Source organism: Bos grunniens, chromosome 19, assembly GCF_055505025.1.
Source record: "Bos grunniens cultivar Pamir isolate PY7600 chromosome 19, Bosgru_T2T1.0, whole genome shotgun sequence".
NCBI lineage: Eukaryota > Metazoa > Chordata > Mammalia > Artiodactyla > Bovidae > Bos > Bos grunniens.
The window spans coordinates 35,461,807-35,483,549 of record NC_141183.1 but is presented as its reverse complement, the minus strand read 5'-3'; the positions used below and the strand labels follow the sequence as shown (position 1 = coordinate 35,483,549).

Sequence of the window (21,743 nt, the reverse complement as noted above, 5' to 3'; positions counted from 1 at the left end):
TAAAAGGAAACTTGGTGCTGGTGCCAGAAGAGGGGGGAATGGGTGGGGAACTGATTAAAACTCTTGCTGTCCACTCCCCTACCTGATCAGAAGCCTCAGTGCCTGTTCAGGCCTGTCTGGTTGCCTGCAGGGTGGCCTCTGTGTGTTCCTCCTGCCCCACACCCCTTTTTCCATATCAGCTAAGATTCCCTTTCATGGTTCTCCAGATAGGCCTACTTCCCTCTTCACTGTGCCTGTACTTCCGCCATCTCCCCAAATGGTCACCCATGCCTTGCAAGATCCCCTGCAGGAGGGCATGGCAACCCACTCCAGTATTCTTGCCTAGAGAATCCCCATGGACAGAGGAGCTTAGCGGGCTACAGTCCATATGAAGCAATTTAGCATGCATATGCCTTGCCTCTTAGCCTGGCCAAACTCTACCTGATTTTTAAGGAATAGTCTAAGTGCCTCTCCTCCATGAACCCTTTCTTAACAGCCAGGTGAGTGACGTAAGGAGGACTGAAGGAGGGTCAAGGCCGTCTGATGTGGAGGTTTAATAAAGGGGTGAAAGAGAAAGATCTAAGGATTCCTCTAGCCTCCCAGAAAAGAATCTTTGGGCAAAATCAAGACCAATCACGTTGAAGTTTCATTTTTATTTTTTTTAATTTCCATTTATTTCTTGGCCTCGCTGCACGGCTTGCACAACCTCAGTTCCCCTATCGGGGATTGAACCCTGGCCACAGCAGTGAAAGCCTGGAATGCCAACCACTAGGCCACCTGGGGATGTTCCTTAATCATTTTTAAATTGAAAGTATTTTTGTTTTTCACAAAGATGTTTACTGCAGCATTCATTGTAATGGCAAAAACTGGAAGCTGTCCAAATGCCCTGCACTCAAGAATAAATTGAAGCATTTAAGATTCTTTCAGCAGTAAGTGACAGAAACCCAGCTCAAACTAGCTTAAGCACAAAAGAGAATTCAGTGGTTCTGGAAGCTGGGCAGTGCAAGGGCCTTAAGTGATGCTGGCAGGCCCTCTCCATCTCTTGCCTCTGTCTGCTTCTCTCCTGTGTGAGTTTCATTCTCTTCCACTATTGGCCAGGAGAAGGGAGGCCAAGATGCAGATGGCTCCTGACTCTTTGTATTCCTGCTTTGTGACCTTGAAAGAAAGAAAGCTGTCCTTTCTCAGAGATCTAGGGCAGGAGGCTGTCCCGGCATGAGTGAGTAGCCCATTCCTGGGCCAGTCTCTGTGGTCAGAGGAATGGAATCCTGTAATTGATTGAATCTGACTCCAGTGGCCAGGAGGAGGCTGCTGGTGTTGGCTGTCCCACCGGAACCACATGGAGTGGGGTGGAGGAATGAAGATTTTCCCAGGAGACTTTACTGTTGTTACCAGGATGGCAAAATCTAGTTGGTACAACATTACATTCCAGGAAAAAATACGGTTACACAGACTGTGTAGTAACATGGCAAATAGTGATGAAGCAATGCTAGAAGAAGGCAGAAAACAGTATTGAAACTATGCTGGCACCTTTGGAAGATGGAAAAATAGAAAACTTTTGCTTGTTGTGGAAGAATTTATCATCATAATAAAACCTTCGGTGCCTTTGCAAAAACATTTGTACGATACATAAAATGTGTTTGTGCAAAAATAATGTGGCACACATGACAAAGCATGATTTTTCAGAACTCAGTTTCTTTTTGGAATGAGATGAGGGCTTCCCTGGTGGCTCAGAAGGTAAAGAATCTGCCTGCAATGCAGGAAACCCAGGTTTGATTCCTGGGTCAGGAAGATCCCCTAGAGAAAGAAATGGCTACCCACTCCAGGATTCTTGTCTAGAGAATTCCGTGGACAGAGGAGCCTGGAAAGAGTCAGACATGACTAAGCGACTAACACTTTGACTTTTGGGGCATAAGTCATACTTTTCATCCTTCTGGCTGCTTTGAGCAGGGGACCCAATGGAATCTGTTTGTCACGAGTGCTACATCCTCATTGTAGCTCCAGGGAACTTGAGTTTCCCAAAACACGCTGGCTTGCCTTCAGGAGTACGGGAAGTCTCTCCCCAACAGGTGGGCACGTGAAAAGCCTCCAGGTGGGTCTCTGAAAAGGATAGAGAGAGGACAAGGAAATAAGCTCAGGAAAGCCAGGAAGACCAGGTAAAAGTCCACAGGTAGGCCAGCCCACATAATTCCTCTTTTTCTGCTTACATCCTCACACAGACCTGGGGCAATTCAGGTAATACCAAGTGCCAACACGTTTGTAGCTAACAACCAGTGCTTTTGGGTTTTCTATTTTTCTTTTTGGCCTCTCTGTGTGGCTTCAGTTCAATTCAGTTCAGTCACTCAGTTGTGTCCGACTCTTTGTGACCCCAGGAATTGCAGCACACCAGGCCTCCCTGTCCATCACCAACTCCTGGAGCTTACCCAGACTCATGTCCTGGGTAATGTCGGTGATGCCATCCAGCCATCTCATCCTCTGTCGTCCCCTTCTCCTCCTGCCCCCAATCCCTCCCAGCATCAGAGTCTTTTCCAATGAGTCAACTCTTTGCATGAGGTAGCCAAAGTATTGGGAGTTTCAGCTTCAGCATCAGTCCTTCCAATGAACACCCAGGACTGATCTCCTTTAGGATGGAGTGGTTGGATCTCCTTGCAGTCCAAGGGACTCTCAAGAGTCTTCTCCAACACCACAGTTCAAAAGCATCAATTCTTTGGCGCTCAGCTTTCTTTATAGTCCAACTCTCACATCCACACACGACCACTGGAAAAACCATAGCCTTGACTAGATGGACCTTTGTTGGCAAAGTAATGTCTGTGCTTTTCAATATGCTATCTAGGTTGGTCATAACTTTCCTTCCAAGGAGTAAGCGTCTTTTAATTTCAAGGCTGCAATCACCATCTGCTCTGATTTTGGAGCCCCCCAAAATAAAGTCTGACACTGTTTCCACTGTTTCCCCATCTATTTCCCATGAAATGATGGGACCAGATGCCATGATCTTCGTTTTTTGAATGTTGAGCTTTAAGCCAACTTTTTCACTCCCCTCTTTCACTTTCATCAAGAGGCTTTTTAGTTCCTCTTCACTTTCTGCCATAAGGGTGGTTTCATCTACATATCTGAGGTTATTGATATTTCTGCCAACAATCTTGATTCCAGTTTGTGCTTCTTCCAGCCCAGCGTTTCTCATGATATACTCTGCATATAAGTTAAATAAGCAGGGTGACAATATACAGCCTTGATGTACTCCTTTTCCTGTTTGGAACCAGTTTGTCGTTCCATGTCCAGTTCTAACTGTTGCTTCCTGACCTGATATAGGTTTCACAAGAGGCAGGTCAGGTGGTCTGGTATTCCCATCTCTTTCAGAATGTTCCACAGTTTATTGTGATCCACATAGTCAAAGGCTTTGGCATAATCAATAAAGCATAAATAGATGTTTTTCTGGAACTCTCTTGCTTTTTCCATGATCCAGTGGATGTTGGCAATTTGATCTCTGGTTCCTCTGCCTTTTCTAAAACCAGCTTGAACATCTGGAAGTTCACGGTTCACGTATTGCTGAAGCCTGGCTTGGAGAATTTTGAGCATTACTTTACTAGCGTGTGAGATGAGTGCAATTGTGCGGTAGTTTGAGCATTCTTTGGCATTGCCTTTCTTTGGGATTGGAATGAAAACTGACCTTTTCCAGTCCTGTGGCCACTGCTGAGTTCTCCAAATTTGCTGCCATATTGAGTGCAGCACTTTCACAGCATCATCTTTCAGGATGTGAAATAGCTCAACTGGAATTCCATCACCTCTACTAGCTTTGTTCGTAGTGATGCTTTCTTTTTTTTTCATAGTGATGCTTTCTAAGGCCCACTTGACTTCACATTCCAGGATGTCTGGCTCTAGGTCAGTGATCACACCATTGTGATTATCTGGGTCGTGAAGATCTTTTTTGTACAGTTCTTCTGTGTATTCTTGCCACCTCTTCTTAATATCTTCTGCTTCTGTTAGGTCCATACCATTTCTGTCCTTTATTGAGCCCATCTTTGCATGAAATGTTCCCTTGGTGTCTCTAACTTTCTTGAAGAGATCTCTAGTCTTTCCCATTCTGTTGTTTTCCTCTATTTTTTTGCATTGATCGCTGAGCAAGGCTTTCTTATCTCTCCTTGCTATTCTTTGGAACTCCGCATTCAGACGCTTATATCTTTCCTTTTCTCCTTTGCTTTTCGCTTCTCTTCTTTTCACAGCTATTTGTAAGGCCTCCTCAGACAGCCATTTTGCTTTCTTGCATTTCTTTTCCATGGGGATGGTCTTGATCCCTGTCTCCTGTACAATGTCATGAACCTCCATCCATAGTTCATCAGGCACTCTATCAGATCTAGGCCCTTAAATCTATTTCTCACTTCCACTGTATAATCAGAAGGGATTTGACTTAGGTCATACCTGAATGGTCTAGTGGTTTTCCCTACTTTCTTCAATTTAAGTCTGAATTTGGCAATAAAGAGTTCATGATCTGAGCCATAGTCAGTTCCTGGTCTTGTTTTTGCTGACTGTATAGAGCTTCTCCATCTTTGGCTGCAAAGAATATAATCAATCTGATTTTGGTGTTGACCATCTGGTGATATCCACGTGTAGAGTCTTCTCTTGTGTTGTTAGAAGAGGGTGTTTGCTATGAGCAGTGCGTTCTCTTGGCAACACTCTATTAGCCTTTGCCCTGCTTCATTCCGTACTCCAAGGCCAAAGTTGCCTGTTACTGCAGGTGTTTCTTGACTTCCTACTTTTGCATTCCAGTCCCCTATAATGAAAAGGACATCTTTTGGGGGTGTTAGTTCTAAAAGGTCTTGTAGGTCTTCATAGAACCGTTCAACTTCAGCTTCTTCAGCGTTACTGGCTGGGGCATAGGCTTGGATTACAGTGATATTGAATGGTTCGCCTTGGAAATGAACAGAGATCATTTTGTCATTTTTGAGACTGCATCCAAGTACTGCATTTCGGACTCTTTTGTTGACCATTATGGCTACTCCATTTCTTCTAAGGGATTCCTGCCCACATGTGGCTTATGGGAACTTAATTCCCCAACCAGGGATTGAAACTGCATTCTCGACAGTGAAAGCACAGAGTCCTAGCCACTGGACCACTGTTAGGCACTGGACTGCCAGGGAATTCTCAGTTGTTATTATTTTTTGGCCGTGCCATACAGCTTGCAGTCTCTTAGTTCCCCAACCAGGGATTGAACCCAGGCCCCAGCACTGAAAGCACAGAGTGCTAACCAGTGGACTACCAAGGAATCCACACCTCCCCTGCCATTCAGTTATCTTTAAATGTTGAAGTTGCAAACCTAATAAAGACATTCCTATTTTAGTGAAAACAGAAAGCAGGATTTGTTTGGCTGCACATGTGCATTTAGCTTTCTCGATAGGGTCTCTGAGGCACTCTTGTAGAGGTTTCCTTTTCCTGGAACCCGGCAAGCATCTAGAGGTGAGGGCTGGGAGGTTGGATGTCTGGTCTTGGTGTGTGTGTGTGTGTGTGTGTGTGTGTGTGTTGGGAGGTTGGAAATCTGGTTCTGGGTATGTGTGTATGTGTTGGAAAGTTGGATCCCTGGTCCTGCGTTTGTGTATGTGTGTGTGTGGCAAAAGCAGGCACCTGGGTGTGGGCAAAGACCGCCAGAGTTCCTCACTGCCCTCCCTGCCTCTTCCTCCCACTCCCATCTTCCCATCTTCCCAGGGTGGGATGTGGCTCATTCCACCCCGTCAGCTGTTCTTATGACAGACACGGAGGCCTGGGAACTCTTCAATCACAAAGCAAATTACAGGTGAGAGGGGATCTCCTCCACCCCCGCCCACCCTCCCAGGGGTACTGACTCCCAGCCAATCAACAGCAAAACCTCCCAGTGGGACCTGGAGAGTCATGGGGCTGGGACCTTGAGAGACAGAGACTGAGAATGGGGAGCAGGCAGGGGGCCCAGCCAAGGGCATACCCACCTGGGGAATACCAAGACCTCCCCACTAAGTCCCACATCTGCATGTGCCACCTTCTTCCTCCTTTACACACACACACTCTCCCAACACAATGGCTGGGTGGGGCTGAGAACTGGCTTCCTTTGCAGAGATCTGAATCTGGGCCCACAGTTCCCGCCCCAGAAACACAGGAACAGACACACTCAGAGACCCGGCCTCACATTCCTTGCTCCAAGGGGCAGGCAGGACAGGCTGAAAATAGAAACTGCTTCCAAAGAGATAAAGGTAAATTCAGGGAGCGCTACTGCAGAGTTAGGGAGGGGGCGACTGGGGTAGGGATGGGGTTCCGTGGTGTGAAATGATGGGCTGGCTCACACCAAGGAGACAGGCTGGATACTGAAGGGATGGGCTGTCTCGTAAGGTGTGGGAGAGACGGTCAGACACGCTGTCAGGAGACACACCACACCACACCACAGCGACCCAGGGGTGTCTGGAGCCCATGCTCTACCTCCAGCCCAGCCTGGGCCGTGGTCACCCCATCCTGACCCCACCCCTGTCCAGCCTGGGCCCCCACGAACCCCCTGTCCATGCAGCAATGTGGACCCAGGACAGAACATGCGCATACACAACAGTCCACTCTCCATGCCTGAGGTTCATCCTTTCCACAGACTCTGTTATCCTTGGAAACCTGGCATTCGGGGTCCCTCACATCTTCCAGAGCCCCAGTGTGCGCATGTGGAGTGTGCTGTGGTTGGGGGGGGGTGTCCGGTTGGGAGGAGGATCCGATTCCTGTTTCCTGCTCCTACTCACTCAGCCCCGGGAGGTGACCGAGAGTGGAGAGGACTTGAGGGTGAGTGCTTGGGCCGAGTACCTGGGTCCCTGAGAGAGGCCTGAGTGGGGGGTGGGGGAAGGAAGTAAGGGCTGATACCTGAGGGGGGCAGGGATCCCGGAGGGGGCAAGGCTGGGGAGGAGCTGGCCAGCTGGCGAGGCTACTGCCTGGGTCACCTAAGGAGCTTCCTGCCAGAACACAGAGGCCATTGAGCCGCGAGACTCACGGTCTACAGCCCCCAGCCCCCACCCCGCATCATTTCTCAGAAACCAATCTGGGGCTTAGAGGGACCTGACTCTCCTGCTGACTCCACAGGGAATGTGGGGGCGCAGGTCTTCCCGCTGTGACCCTTCAGCCTTCTCAGGCTTACAGGAGGAAGCGAGCCCATGCCCCAGCATCTTGCCCAAGTGGTCCTCACCTTCAGTCTGATCTGATCTCCTTCCTCACCACACTCTGGGCATCCTGGCAGGATCCAGGCTTCTACCCACTGGGGCCTCTCTCTGGGACCAGGTGGGGAGCAAGGAGGCAGACAGGGATGAGGATGGGGCAGGAGAGACCATGCCCGGGGCCTCCTGGTCTCCTGGGGTCAGAGGCTCCAGGAATCTTCATGGCAGGAAAAGGAGACTAAAAATAATCCGGAAAGGGAGAGTCCGGAGAGAGGAACTGGGAAATGGGGGGCGGAGGGCCCACTGGAGCAGGGAAGCTGTGATGTGGCCCAGGCACACACAGCACATATGCCCCACAGAGAAAGCACAGAACACACGCCAAACACCCCCATCTCACCCCACACACTGTGTACCCCACTCTCCCACTTTGTACCGCATACGATAGACACACTTTTTTTTTTTTCCAAATATTTATTTGGGCCAGATTGAGCTCTTAAGTTACGGCACACAAACTCTTAGCTGAGGCATGCAGGATCTAATTTCCTGATCAGGTATCGAACAGGGGCCCCCTGTACGGGGAGTGTGGAGTGTTAGACACCGGATGGTCAGGGAAGTCCCAACAGATACGCTCCTGAAACACAGCATCCAACACCCAGTTCATATATTAATAGCAGCAGCAGCAGCGCACACATGCCATGTCCATGCTTAAACCACACACACAAAAGTTCACAACACACAGACACGGAACACAGTTCCTGAGATAGACACTTACTGCATGCCCTATTTCCCTTGCTGATCCAGTCCTCTCCCAACTTGGGTCTCTATCCAGGTGCCCACACTCTGGCCTCTGTCTCCTCTGGCCTGATTGTGACAGCAGAGGTCAAAAGATGGAGTGAGATGGAGGCTGGGGGGTGTGGGGGTGGGGTTTCAGAGTTCTCAGGAAATGGAATAAGGAGGATTGAGAGGTTATGAGAAAAGACAGTGGAAATGGGGAGGGAAGAGAGGAAGTGCCCCCACCTCTACTCCTGAGCCTAAAATCTCAGCTCATTTGCCTGCAGACATTCTGCTCAAAGGTCTTGGTCTACTCACGCAGGAGCGTGGGGGACGCAAAGGGCACTAAGGGTCTCTCTTTCTGCCCCCTCTTCCTCAGGGGATGACTCCAGCAGTGTACCCCACTCCTTGGAAGAGCTCAGAGGAAGATGTCAGCCCAGTCTCTTCCGGAAGCAACACCCCCCACCCAGAAGCCCCCTCGGATCATCCGCCCCCGCCCCCCTTCTCGCGCCAGGGCTACCCAGTCCCCAGGGCCCCACCACAACGGCTCCTCTCCACAAGAATCTCCCCTCACCGCCAATGAGGCACCAAGCCCCATGTGCACCCCCATGTTCTGGGAGCCCCCAGCCCCATCTCTCAAGCCCCCCGCCCTTCTGCCCCCATCAGCTTCTAAAGCCAGCCTCGACTCCCAGACTTTTCCAGACTCTTTTCCAGACTCTTCCGACACCCCCAGCCCAGTGTCCCGGCGCTCCATCTCCCCAGAGACTACTCCCCGGTCTCCAGTACCCCCACCCAAACCCTCTGGGTCACCCCGCATGGCTCTGCCCCTGCTCCCCACGACCCAGGTCCCCGACCAGGATGGCTCTGCCTCGGCCCCAGGCACTGTGCGCAGACTGGCTGGCAAGTTCGAATGGGGGACTGAAGGCAGAGTCCAGGCTGCGGACACCCTGGAGCCAAGTCCCCCAGGGGGAGTGGATGTGAATGGGGAGAGAGAGACTCCCCAGGGCAACCTCACTGGGAGCGGGTCCCAGGAGAACGGCACTCCAGGTAAGCTGGGCTGGGCTCAATCCAGCTCCTCTTTTTCATTCTCAGGGCTTTACGATTTTTTTTGGAGGGGTGGAGTTACACCCTGGGGGTGTAACCAGGGATCGAACCCATGCCTCCAGCATTGGAAGTGCAGAGTCCTAACACTAAACTGCCAGGCAAGTTCCTTAGATTGGGTACTTTAAGAGGCTACTTTTTAAAAAATGGATTCCATACTTTGAAAATCTGGTTTTAATACTTCTGGAGCTTTGAAGAGAGCCTGAAGGTGAGAGATGCCTAGCACTGACCTCTAGTTCCTGCTGCTGCACAGGTTAAGGGGAGGGAGGAGGCCTGGGGAGGGGGGCTGTCCTAAGGAGGCCCCTGTCTCCCACAGGTGCTGGGCTGGCCTGCCCTCCCTGCTGCCCCTGTGTCTGCCACGTGGGCCGGCCTGGCCTGGAGCTCCGATGGGTGCCAGTGGGGGGCTATGAGGATGGCCCCAGGGTCCCTTGCCGGGCCTCCCCACTGCGGGCCTCCCGCTCCCGCCCCAGCCCTTCAAGCCTCAGCCACCCCCCAGTCGTCCTCACATCCTACCGCTCCACTGCTGAGCGCAAACTCCTGCCACCCCTCAAACCCCCTAAACCAACTCGGATCAGACAGGACATCACCATCTCTGGGGAGCCCCCACAGCCTGATCTCGATCCGCCCTCTGAAGATGGAATCCAAAGAGGTACAGGGCCCGAGGGATGGGCCTCAGGGCTGGGAAGAGACTGGGTGGAGATGTAGCGTTCTAAACACCAACTCACTACAACCCCCGACAAGCCCTGGGCTTCTTGTTCCTCCACCAGCTGCTGCTCCGGAGCTGACAGTTGTAGTTTCTATAGTAACAGTCTTTGCTGGGCTGGGGTCAGGAGTCCTGGGCTGGTGATTCTTCACTCTGGGTTCTCTCTTAGGGGACAGTCCTGATGGTGCTCCTCAGAATGATTCTCCAGCCACCACGGAGGGCAGGTACTGAACACCTAGATACTCCTTCCTGAAAACAGACTAAACTTTGTGTGTGTGTGTGTGTGTGTGCGCTAAGTCACTTCAGTCGGGTCTGACTATTGTGACCCGGAAGCCTGCCAGGCTCCTCTGTCCATGGGAGTCTCCAGGCAAGAATACTGGAGTGGGTTGCCACGCTCTCCTCCAGGGGATCTTCCCAACTCAGGGATGGAACCCGAGTCTCTTTAAGTCTCCTGCACTGGCATGCAGTTCTTTACCACTAGTGCCACCTGGGAAGCCCAGACTAAACTTTGGGTCCACCTAAATCCCACCCCAAGCATCGAGTGAAGAACAGCTGGGCCTCTAGGGACAAGCAGCCCCAGTTTCTAACCCCAGCTTTGTCCCTTATCAGCTATGTGACCTCAAACATTCACTTAACCTTTCTGGGTCTCAGCCTCCTCACCTGTGAAATTGGGGTAAACATACCAAATACTTAATAAGTGGCTGGGGTCTGATACTGGTGAAGAGTCAGGCCCATACTAAGTCATTTTAGTTGCCCCACTTTGAGCCTCTATTGAAATTGTTGTCCACAAATCCATGTGGCAACCAGGAACATTTCTCCTGTGTTACCTGGGCCCATCAGTTCTTTCACCACCATCATCAGAGTTAATCTGAGACCATCAATTTATTCAGCATTTACTGGAGTTTAGTCTCCTGGGTTTTCACTTTGGGTGAATGGGTGTGCGGTGGTGCTGATGACCAGAACAGAGTGGGGGGAGGTGTAACAGCTGAGCTAAGTTGCACTGAGGCACATACAGGACATTCCAGACAGTGGTCCTTCCATGAAAGCCCTGGAGATGGAGGCTACAAGTGTACAGTGTCCAGAGGTTGAGATAACAGGAATGGACGGGCCAGCTTAGGGCCTCACATACCACAGGCACATAAAACAAGCTGGGGTTTGGCTAGGGTCCCTACATACGACCTGGACGTCGGTTGTGTACCCCTGCACAGTATCATGTGAATAGCTGTGTTTTGAGGAACTCCATCCCTTTCTCTTTCCACAGGGAGGAAGAGGAGCTGGAGGAGCTGAAGGAGCAGAACTGGGAGCTGCCCCTGCAGGATGGTGAGGGCTGCTGGACCCCGGGGTGCCTGCTGAGACCCAGCTAGCAGCGCGGACCGGCTAGGTGGGGCACGGGACTTCCCTGATGTGCCTGTCTGCTCTCCAGAACCGCTTTACCAGACCTACCGCGCAGCCGTGCTGTCAGAGGAGCTGTGGGGGGTCGGTGAGGATGGGGGTCCGGCTTCAGCAAACGCTGGGGAAGCTCCCACCTTCGCCCGTCCCCCGGGCCCTCGAAACACGCTGTGGCAGGAGCTTCCGGCTGTGCGAGCCAGCGGCCTCCTGGACACCCTGAGTGCCCAGGAGCGGCGGATGCAGGAGGTGGGCGTCCCTGGGCTCGGTGCGGGGCGCGGAGGGGAGGAGCCTGGGCCCCAGGCCTGGGCTGGGAGCTGGGCTTTCCATTCGCACCCTGCGCATCCTCCTTAGAGCCTGTTCGAGGTGGTGACATCGGAGGCTTCGTACCTGCGCTCCCTGCGGCTGCTGACCGACACCTTCGTGCTGAGCCAGGCGCTCCGGGACACACTCACCCCCCGGGATCACCACACCCTCTTCTCCAACGTGCAGCGAGTCCAGGGAGTCAGTGAGCGGTCAGTGGGGTCCCCACCTTTCTGCTGGGCAAGCCTGGGGTAGGGGGAAAGCACGGCTTCTCAGCTCTGTCTCGGGGGCCTTCCCTCCAGAAGTCGGGGGGTGGGGCGGTGGGCACCCCAGGCTCTCTGCCCCGCCTCCAGTGCGTGTTCCCCACTCCCGCAGTTTTCTGGGGAAGTTACTGTCCCGGGTGCGCGCTTCCCCCCACATCCGTGACCTGTGCGACGTGGTGCACGCGCATGCCGTGGGGCCTTTCTCCGTGTACGTGGACTATGTGCGGAACCAGCAGTATCAGGAGGAGACCTACAGCCGCCTGATGTGAGTGTAGTAGTGGAAGGGTCACCCGTGCGGGAGGAAGCCGGGGTACAGGGGCAGGGTCCAGGCCGGGGCAGGTCGCGGGTGATTAGGGTTTCCAACCAGACGCCAGCCTGCTCCTGCCTCCGTAGGGACACGAACGTTCGCTTCTCCGCGGAGCTGCGGCGGCTGCAGAGCCTTCCCAAGTGCCAGCGCCTCCCGCTGCCCTCCTTCCTGCTCCTGCCCTTTCAGCGCATCACGCGGCTCCGCATGCTGCTGCAGGTACCGCGTCCTGGCCTGGGCCCTTTTTGGCCCCACCAGCCCTGATGGGGCCTCCTGCCCCGCCATCACCATTTCCCGCCCCACCAGGAACACAGCAAACCCCTAAGTTAGGACTCAAAATCGGGGGCCCTCCATCTAGGACACTCCCTACCCCCAAGCCCTATCTGGAGTTACCCAAACGTTTCAGGAAGTGGTCTGGTGCAGGAGAAGAGCCTCTGGCTAGAGACCTGAGTTCTGGTCTTAGCTCTGCTGCTAACTGGCTGAGCCACTCTGGGCATGCCCCCTTTTCTCTCTCCAGGTCTCAGGGTGAATGTGGTGAGTGGTTTTTGAGGTCTTCTCAGGCCATATCTTTGACTCCAAGGAGGCAGAAACTCCTCCTTTGAGGGGTAAAAACATGTTAAATATTCCACTGGTTGTGGTACTCCGAAAGGCCAGAGTACCTAAATAGATATACAGTGTATCAATGGTATTAAAATTTCATGGTGGGGGGTGGGGCAATGTCTAAATAGGCTCCTTAGAGGGGTGATGCTGAAAAAAGTGGTGAGAAACACTCTTCTACTGTAGAGAAGAAAATTCTCCCTGAACCAATGTGGGGATCTCAGGGTGAAGAGCCCTCAGTTATGTTTCCAGTGTCTTAATGTCTTATTCAGCTTTATATAGGAGCTGCCCTGCTGGCTCAGTGGTAAGCAATCCCCTTGCCAATGCAGGAGACATGGGTTTAATCCCTGGGTCAGGAAGATCCCCTGGAGGAGGAAATGGCAACCTACTCCAGTATTCTTGCTGGGATAATCCCATGGACAGAGGAGCCTGGTGGGCCACAGTCCATGGGTTGCAAAGAGTTGGACGTGACTGAGCTCACACGCACCACCTTATATATCCCCAGTGTAGACAACAACAGCATAATTATGATCAGGAGGATGGCTCTAATCATAATAGCTAAGCAACTCTTGAGTGTCTTTTCTAGATGTTCTAAGTGCTACACACCTGTTTAACCTTACTAATGACTGTGTGAGGCTAGGAACTATTGTCGATCCCACTTTATAGATAAGGAAACTGAGGCTCAAAGAGGTTAAATAACTTGCCACACGTCATACAGATAATATTCAATAATTGATGGATACAAACTTCAAATCCAGGTACTCTTAATTCCATGCTATGTTGCTTCTACTAATTATTTTTTTGTCGCTTAGTCATGTCCAACTCTGGGACACAGGCCCGAATACTGGAGTGGGAAGCCTTTCCCTTCTTCAGGGGATCTTCCCAACCCAGGGATTGAACCCAGGTTTCCCATATTTCAGGCAGTTCTTTACCAACTGAGCTATCAGGAAGCCCTCTAATATAATAATAGTTGTGGTTAATAATTATTAAAATAATAGCAACCTTCTTTTCAGCATTTACTATGTCCCAAAGACTATGCTAAGTACTTTATATAGATTTCCTTATTGAATTCTCACAATGCTATTGATTTGGTCAGTAGAAATTATCCCCATTTTACAGATGGGGAAACTAAGAGAGGAGAGGTAATGTGAGTTGCTCAGGGTTATGCAGACAATGAATGGCGAGGCTAGTGCCCCAGCCCTGTGAACCCCAAAATGCCAAGCCAAGTGGGGTCCTCTGAGTTGCAACCCCTCTGAATCCCAGGGCTGCAGAGCAGGGGTCCAATTACCCTTCCTCTTTGTTCCCGACAGAGGATGAGATGGTTGGATGGCATCACCGACTCAATGGACATGGGTTTGGGTGGACTCCAGGAGTTGGTGATGGACAGGGAGGCCCGGCGTGCTGTGGTTCATGGGGTCGCAAAGAGTCGGACACAACTGAACTGAGCAACTGAACTGAACTGAACTTTGTCCCCAGAATATCCTGCGTCAGACAGAGGAGGGGTCCAGCCGCCAGGAGAATGCCCAGAAGGCCCTAGGTGCTGTCAGTAAGGTGGGAGGGGGATGCTGGGGCTAGGGGAGGTGAGGAGGTGGGAGGGAGGGATGGGTGGAGGGGGTGAGATGGGTGTAGGCGGTGGGAAGGGTGGGTGATTCAGCTTCCCTTACCCAGATCATTGAGCGGTGCAGTGCCGAGGTCGGACGCATGAAACAGACAGAGGAGCTGATCCGGCTCACGCAGAGGCTGCGCTTCCACAAAGTCAAGGTTAGCCCCCCGCCCAGGCTCCGGGCTTCCCTTTCCCCATGGTGCTGTGAGGTCAGAATCTCCTCCCTGCTTCTTCACAGGCCCTGCCCCTGGTCTCCTGGTCCAGGCGCCTGGAGTTGCAGGGGGAACTGACAGAGTTGGGGTGCAGGAGGGGAGGCGTGCTCTTTGCCTCGCGCCCCCGCTTCACCCCCCTCTGCCTGCTGCTCTTCAGTGACCTGCTGCTCATCACTCAGCCCAAGAGGTGGGTCCCAGGGAGGGAGGGAGCCCAGGCAGGGGTGGGGAGGAGGAGTCCAGCTAGACCTCTGCTCTCCCTCTGAACCTCCTCTTCCCTGGGCAGTGGACAGCGGCTACAGGTTCTGGATTATGCCCATCGCTCCCTGGTCCAGGCCCAGCAGGTCCCAGACCCATCTGGCCCCCCTACGTTCCGCCTCTCTCTTCTCAGCAACCACCAGGGCCGCCCCACACACCGGCTACTCCAAGCTTCATCCCTGTGAGTTGTGTCTCCTTCAGAAAACACTCTGGGCAGGGTGTGTGTGTGTGTGTGTGTGTGTGTGTGTTTCCCTGGTGGTCCAGTGGTTGAAACTCCATGCTTCCACTGCAGGGGGCACAGGTTCAATCTCTGGTCAGGGAACTAAGATCCAGCAGGTGCCACCGAAAAAGAAAACACCCTGGGGGACCCACTCCTGACCCTTACCTGACCTCTCAGAGTCCACCACCCTCCCCACAAAGTCTCTCCTCCGAAGCCCCTGGCTAACCCCCAGGAGGATCTCCTGGGCCAAAGGTGACCCCTTCCCTATGTTCTCACCAGATCAGACATGCAGCGCTGGCTGGGCGCCTTCCCTACCCCAGGCCCCCTTCCCTGCTCTGCAGACACTGTCTATGAGGACTGTGGTGAGTGTCCCCAAGAGGGGAGGAGGGAAGGAGAAGGGAGTCTTCAAGGAATATGGGGGAGAAGCTAAAAAGAGCCTGGATCCCACTGTGATGTCACCCACCCCAACCAGACTGTTCCCAGGAACTCTGTTCGGAGCCTTCCACACCCACCAAGACAGAGGGACGAAATGTGGAGTCCAGGGCTCCCCCCAAGCACCTTCACAAGAACCCTGAAGGTGAGAGATTCTTTTATTCATTCATTCAATAAATATTTATTCAGCATTTATGAGATACCACTCACTGTTCTCAGCACTGTGTACCAGACACGCAGATATCCTTGCCCTGCTATACTATACATTCAAGTAGAGGTAAAACTATAAAGAACAAACAAGATAAATAAGGGGAAAAGTGCTGTGGAAAATCAAAGGTGAAGCAGAGTCAAGGAGGTTAAGAGTCTCCAGGTTGGGTAGGGTTACACGTTTAAACAGGGAGGTCAAGGGACTTCCCTGGTAGATTGGTCGTTAAGATGCTGCACTCCCAATGCAGGGGGCCTGGGCTCAATCCCTAGTCAGGGAAATAGATCCCATATGCTGGAACTAAGAGTTCTCATGGTGCAACTAAACCCCTCTGTAGCCAAATAAATAAACAAACAAACAGTAAGTAGAGAGGGTGAGGCGGATCTCACAGGCACCCTGTGGACAGTGGCTTGGTGAAAGAATTTAGGCACATGGTGTCTGGTGTAGGAGTGTCCCAAAGGGATGCAGGAGTCAGGCCAGTGTGTTTGACGAGCGGTAAGAAAGCCAGTGTGACAAGAGGGAGTGAGGAAAGGAGAGAGAAGCAGATGAGGTCATAGGGGTAACTGGAATCAGGTCACGAGGGTCCTCATAGGTTCCTGTAAAAACTCTGGCTGTCACTCTGAGTGAGATGAGCAGTCAACGCAGGGCTTTATGGGAGGGACCCCACCTCTCTCTGATGCTGCTGTCACATCCACCTGTAATGGCCTCCAATGCTCCAAGGCTTTTCCACTAATTCCCACACCTGCCACGGCCCTCAGGCATTAGACCCCACTGGGCCTCCCTTCCCGTCCCCCTGCCCCCCGACCTGCCCTCTGCCCTGGACCCACTTAGGCCCTTGTGTCTTCTTTTTTAGGCTGGCTGAAAGGGCTTCCTGGAGCCTTCCCTGCCCAGTTGGTGTGTGAAGTCACAGGGGAACATGAAAGGAGGAAGCACCTTCGTCAGCACCAGAGACTCCTGGAGGCTGTTGGGCCGTCTTCAGGCGCCCCCGATGCCCCCCCACCCTAATGCATGATGGTGTGTGGAGGGGAGCAGCGCAAGTCAGGACAGCTGGCAGCCTGACACAGAGAGAACAAAGCCCATCCATGCACTGGATTCGCTGTCAGTGGAAACGCTACCTCAGTGGCAACCAATAGGGACTGAGCTTCAAGACTGGGCAGCCAATGAAAACAGGGCCGTCTGAGCCCACGCAGGAGGGAGAATGAAGATGGCTTGAGTGGGTTGCCAGTGGAGGCAGAGGCTTAGTGCAGAGCGGACAGTAGGTGGTGAGCCTCTGGCCAGTGAGTATCCCTGCTATGCTCACAGCCAAAGAAGAGGATTCTAGGTCAAGGCAGTTAAAAGAGGGCTGCATTTGAGATAAAGTCCTAGGATCAAATAGCCAATAGCAGGGATACGTCCAGATGGTGATCTGGGCCCAAGAGACCAATAGGAACCCTGCTTGGTGCTATAGCAATCACTGTCTTGTCTTTCGAGTCTGGGAAGTATTAGATTCCATTCCTGAGGTGCCTCCTGTATCCTCTTAAGCCACTTCCTCTCTTCTAGAAGAATCCAGAGTATGTCTCAGAGAATCTGTGTGTGTGCATATGTCTGTATATGTATTAAGGAGGGTGATTTTTTGGAACATGGTGTGTATGGTTTTGCCTCCTTGCCAGATAACTGAGTGCTGTATTTCTTCCCTCACCCCTCATTTTTCCCATTAGTCTCCTCAAAAAGACACTAGGTCTGAGCTCCAGAGGCAAATGTGCTGGGTATGGCTTGGTAGCAAGAGGCCAGAGCTGGGGATGAGAGAGTTCTGGGTTCTGGGTCTCTTGGAGGCCAGAGACACCAAGCAGCCTTGCAGAGGAGTCTGAAGGACTGAAGATGGCCAGTAGCTGGGGTCTGAGGCCTCCTGAAGTTTGTAGGCCCTTCTCCTTGCCCAAAGTTTGGCCCCCATAATCCCTACTTGCAGACCATCCAGCCTGAACCATAACCAGCCATCCAGCCTCAGCCTCAGGCTTCAGACTGACTCTGGGCCCCAGGTTTGGGTGAGCTTCAGCTGTGGCTCTTGAGCCAACTGAGCCTCTAGGGCTTTCTTGCCTTCATCATGATCCTTTCACAGAAAGACTGGCCCAAGCAGTGGGAGAGAACAGAGAGCCAGTGTTGCTGCCTAACCCCACCCAGAGCATCTGCTTACAGATGAGAAACTGGCACGATGCCAGAGGAGGAAGTGAGGGACAGACAGAGCAGAGCAGACAATTGCGGGCAAATGGCATCACTCCTTCCCTTCAGCTCACGCATGGCAACTTGCCTGGGACATAAACTGCCATGCCCTTCACAAGAGAGTGCAAGAACTCTGAGGGATCCAGAGGGAGAAAGGTACTGGCATTTGGCTTGTCCATGACTTTGGAGATTGACCCAGCACAGTGCCTGGCATATGAGATGCCATGCCATGCTTAGTCACTTAGTCGTGTCCAACTTTTTGCAACTCACTGTAGCCTGCCAGGCTCCTCTGTCCATGGGATTTTCCAGGCAAGAATACTGGAGTGGGTTGTCATTTTCTTCTCCAGGGGATCTTCCCAACCCAGGGATCAAACCTGTGTCTCCTATGTCTCCTGCATTGCAGATGGATTCTTTACCCACTGAGTCATCACTGTCAAGAAATATTGGTGGAGCTGTGTTGAGGCTTTCTGGGGGACCAAGTTTTTAAAGCAGGAGTGGTTTCTAAATGTGACTCTATTAGGGGGAGCAGAGCTGGTTGAAAAGGTATTTTTTGAGAGCAGGGGTCAGCTCTGCTGGGAACTGGGGCTTGGAGAGCAGGTGCAAGGCCTGAATGTGCTGATGCTCATAGCTTCCGAGGGATCTTGGACAGTATGGTGGTGGGAGAGTTTCAGGTGCTGGAGCAGGGAGCTGCAGGTTGGGAAAAGGACAGGTAGAGCCAGATATAGCTGGGACTTGGGCAAGTGAAGAACACAAAAGGCAATCAGTCAGCAATAAATGTCCTTTACTGAGCAGCCACACATCTCTGTGTTTAATTCATTTCTACATCTGTTCATTGAGTGCCTTCTATGAGCTAGGCACTCTTCTAGGATCTGAGGATACAGAGATGAAAAAGACAAGGACCTTGCCCTTAAGGAGCTTACATTCTGGGGAAGTTGCTAAGTAAACAATTTAATAACTAAGATAAGATCAGATAGAAGTGATTACTTTGAAGAAAATGCAAAAAAGGCTATGATACAGAGTAGTGTGTGTGTGTGTGTGTGTGTGTGTGTGTGTGTGTGCATGTGTGTGTGTATGCATGTGTGTGTGTATGTGTGTGGCTTTGGGGAAGAGCCTGGAGGAGATGATGTTAAACTGAGACCCAAATAACAAGAAGGAAGCATCTGGGAAGATCTGAGCAAATAACACTGTAGGGGTGGCAACAAAGGGCTGAAGTCCAGGAAGAGAAGGCAGTGGTCATGGGGAGGGAACTGACCTACATGCTAACAAGTTTCCTGGGGGCTGGGGTGGGGTGTCACTCCACAGAAACTCCCCTCGTCCTCTGATACTCAGAGACACACAGACACATCCAGAGGCATGAAAAGCTGCACATGTATCCCACATATATGTTCCCTCCCAAATCCTCAGTCCCTTCCCGAATCCTGCCATTTAAGGAAACCTCCAGGCTCCAAGCCAGAGATTCTGATATTGGGACAATGGAAAGACGGAAATCAGTTAAGAGTTTTTTGGGGAATTGCATTATGGCTAAGACTCGGAGCTCCCAATGCAAGGGGCTTTGGGTTTGATCTCTGTTCAGGGAACTAGATCTTACATGCTACAACTAGAGATCCCAGCGTGCTGTGTGCTCAGTCACTCAGTCCTGTCCAACTCTTTGTGGCCCTTTGGACTTCAGTCTACTAGGCTTCTCTGTCCATGGGATTTTTAAAACAAGAATACTGGAGTGGGTTACTATTTCCTCCTCCAAATGCCATAACTGAGACCTGGCACAGCCAAATAAATAAATTGGGGGACGTGAAAGAATGAAAATATAACCACATGTTCCAAAGAGACTGAAAAGACAGGAGGGGAGGGGACTGTCCTGTTTCCTGTAGGAAGGCCCATGGGAGGAGAAGTCTCTCTCAGTGCTGCCTTGACTGACATTCCAGGCATGGCTACAAACACCCAGGTGGTAGAGAGGCTTACTGCCTGGCTAGGGGCATCCTGGGAGAAGGCAATAGCACCTCACTCCAGTATTCTTGCCTGGAGACTCCCATGGACAGAGGAGCCTGGTAGGCTGCAGTCCATGGGGTCGCTAAGAGTCGGACACGACTGAGCGACTTCACTTTCACTTTTCACTTTCGTGCATTGGAGAAGGAAATGGCAACACACTCCAATGTTCTTGCCTGGAGAATCCCAGGGATGGCGGAACCTGGTGGGCTGCGGGATCACACAGAGTCGGACACGACTGAAGTGACTTAGCAGCAGCAGCAGGGGCATCCTGGAGCTGCCATTACCCCATTCCTCATATTCTATCATCTGAGGGGGTAGAAGAAACAAACATTTTCACAGCCTTAGGAAAAGCCTTCCTACTCGTTGGGAGGACTGATGCTGAAGCTGAAACTCCAGTATTTTGGTCATCTGATGTGAACAGCTGACTCACGGGAGAGTCCCTGATTCTGGCAAAGATTGAGGGCAGAGGAGAAGAGGGCATCAGAAAATGAGATGGCTGGATGGCATCACCGAAGCAACAGACATGAACTTGGGCAAACTTCGGGAGATGGTGAGGGACAGGGAGGCCTGGCATGCTGCAGTCCGTGGGGTCGAAAAGAGTCGGACATGACTGGGTGAGCAAACAGCAAGGAAAAGTGCACGTATATCTCAGACCTGGAAGAAGTGACTCGGGGGACAGATTGGGGAAGCCAGGCCTCTGTTGGGGGTAGTCAGTGTGTGTTCTCTCTACTCACAGCTCTGCTCCTCATGTTTGTGGCACCCGTATTTGGGGAGTCAATGAGAATACAGATAGGATTGGGCACTGACCTCCCTCTGCACTGACCCTTCTATGGGCTCTGGGTCAACATCGTCGTGGCCACTGTTTCCTTATTGCAGGACAGGTGGGCTGCAATCATGACCTTGAGCAGCAAGTGAGTGAGAGGAGCCTGTTTTTCCCTGCAGCCATTCCACAGGCTGAGCTGAGATTCTAGTAGTCACAGGTTCCAGTAGTCACAGGGACACTTGGCGAACGCAACATGCTGTACATTGGACAATGCCTGATAAAATCCTTTAAAAATGTGCAGAGTCTATGAGGTTGATGGGGTGCTATGTTTTTAAATTTTATTTACTTATTTATGGCCGTGCTGGGTCTTTGCTGCTGTGCAGGCTTTTCTCTAGGTGTGGAGAGCTGGAGCTACTCTCTAGGGTGTACTCAGTAGCTATGGTGCATGGGCTTAGTTGCTCCATCACCTGTGGGGTCTTCATGGATCTTCCTGGATCGGGGATAGAACCTGTGTCTCCTGCACGGGCAGGCGGATTCTTTACCCCTGAGCCCCCAGGGAAGTCTGATGGGGTGCTATTTTAAAAATGAAATTCTTTTCACTTGAAAAAAAAAGTGTAATTCACATGCAGCAATATCCACCCTTTTTCCTGGTAGCTCAGCTGGTAAAGAATCTGCCTGCAAGGCAGGAGACCCTGGTTCAATTCCTGGGTCAGGAAAATTCTCTGGGGAAGGGATAGGCTACCCACTCCAGTATTCTTGGGCTTCCATGGTGGCTCAGGGAGTAAAGAATCCAGCTGCAATGAGGGAGACCTGGGTTCAATCCCTAGGTTGGGAAGATCCTCTGGAGGAGGCCATGGCAACCCATTCCCCTGTTCTTGCCTGGAGAATCCCCATGGATAGAGGAGCCTGATGGGCTCTACAGTCCATGGGGTTGCCGAGTCTTGGACACGACTAGGCACACATATAGTCATGAAATCACTACTGCAATCAAGATACGAGTGTTTCATTGCCCCCTTAAGTTCACTTGTGCTCCTTTGTGCTGAACCCCTTATCCCACCCCAGCCTCTGGCAGCCCCTTGTTTGTTTTCTGTCCCTACAGTTGTGTCTTTTCTATAATGTCGTATAGATGGACTTATACAGTAGGCAGCCTTTCAAGTGTGGCTTCTCTCATTTAGCAAAATGCTTTTTGTCCACGTTGTTGTGTCAACACTTTTCTTTTTATTGTCGAATAAGAGTCCATTGCATGGATGCACAGCAATTGTTTATTCATTCCCTAGAGTGAAGCATGTTTGGGTTGTTTCCAGTTCGGCTTTTTTTGCCAT

At 51.7% G+C, this 21,743-nt stretch overlaps 1 protein-coding gene and 1 long non-coding RNA gene across 4 annotated transcripts; one reads left to right on the top strand and one right to left on the bottom strand.

Annotated features, from left to right (window-relative positions):
• Window positions 1–612: 612 nt before the first annotated feature.
• LOC147352068 (uncharacterized) lies at window positions 613–7,367 on the bottom strand. Its single transcript, XR_015147913.1, has 2 exons — window positions 7,154–7,367; window positions 613–2,076 (listed from the first exon to the last, which is right to left on the bottom strand). It is a non-coding gene; the product is annotated as an uncharacterized LOC147352068 (long non-coding RNA).
• ARHGEF15 (Rho guanine nucleotide exchange factor 15) lies at window positions 6,056–18,469 on the top strand. Of its 3 annotated transcripts, none has more exons than XM_086359016.1 (16): window positions 6,056–6,191; window positions 8,272–8,939; window positions 9,310–9,642; window positions 9,866–9,920; window positions 10,958–11,016; window positions 11,120–11,331; window positions 11,437–11,597; window positions 11,761–11,913; window positions 12,042–12,171; window positions 14,026–14,100; window positions 14,218–14,310; window positions 14,391–14,551; window positions 14,648–14,800; window positions 15,119–15,201; window positions 15,312–15,416; window positions 16,330–18,469. In XM_086359016.1, exons 2-16 carry the CDS (start codon window positions 8,321–8,323, stop codon window positions 16,479–16,481), a joined length of 2,544 nt encoding a protein of 847 aa, XP_086215142.1. In that variant the 5' UTR covers window positions 6,056–6,191; window positions 8,272–8,320; the 3' UTR covers window positions 16,482–18,469. The 3 variants fall into 3 exon arrangements, 2 of the variants coding, with proteins under 2 accessions (XP_086215142.1, XP_086215143.1); XR_015147912.1 differs by lacking the exon at window positions 6,056–6,191 and adding an exon at window positions 6,715–6,756 and having other exon boundaries at window positions 13,860–14,100; XM_086359017.1 differs by lacking the exon at window positions 6,056–6,191 and adding an exon at window positions 6,715–6,756.
• Window positions 18,470–21,743: the final 3,274 nt, after the last annotated feature.

Coding starts and splice junctions, on each gene's coding strand:
- ARHGEF15 (XM_086359016.1), top strand. CDS start 8,321: ATGTCAGCCCAGTCTCTTCCGGAAGCAACACCCCCCACCCAGAAGCCC. Junction 9,643..9,865: donor TGAAGATGGAATCCAAAGAG/GTACAGGGCCCG, acceptor GTTCTCTCTTAG/GGGACAGTCCTGATGGTGCT. Junction 15,417..16,329: donor CCTTCACAAGAACCCTGAAG/GTGAGAGATTCT, acceptor CTTCTTTTTTAG/GCTGGCTGAAAGGGCTTCCT.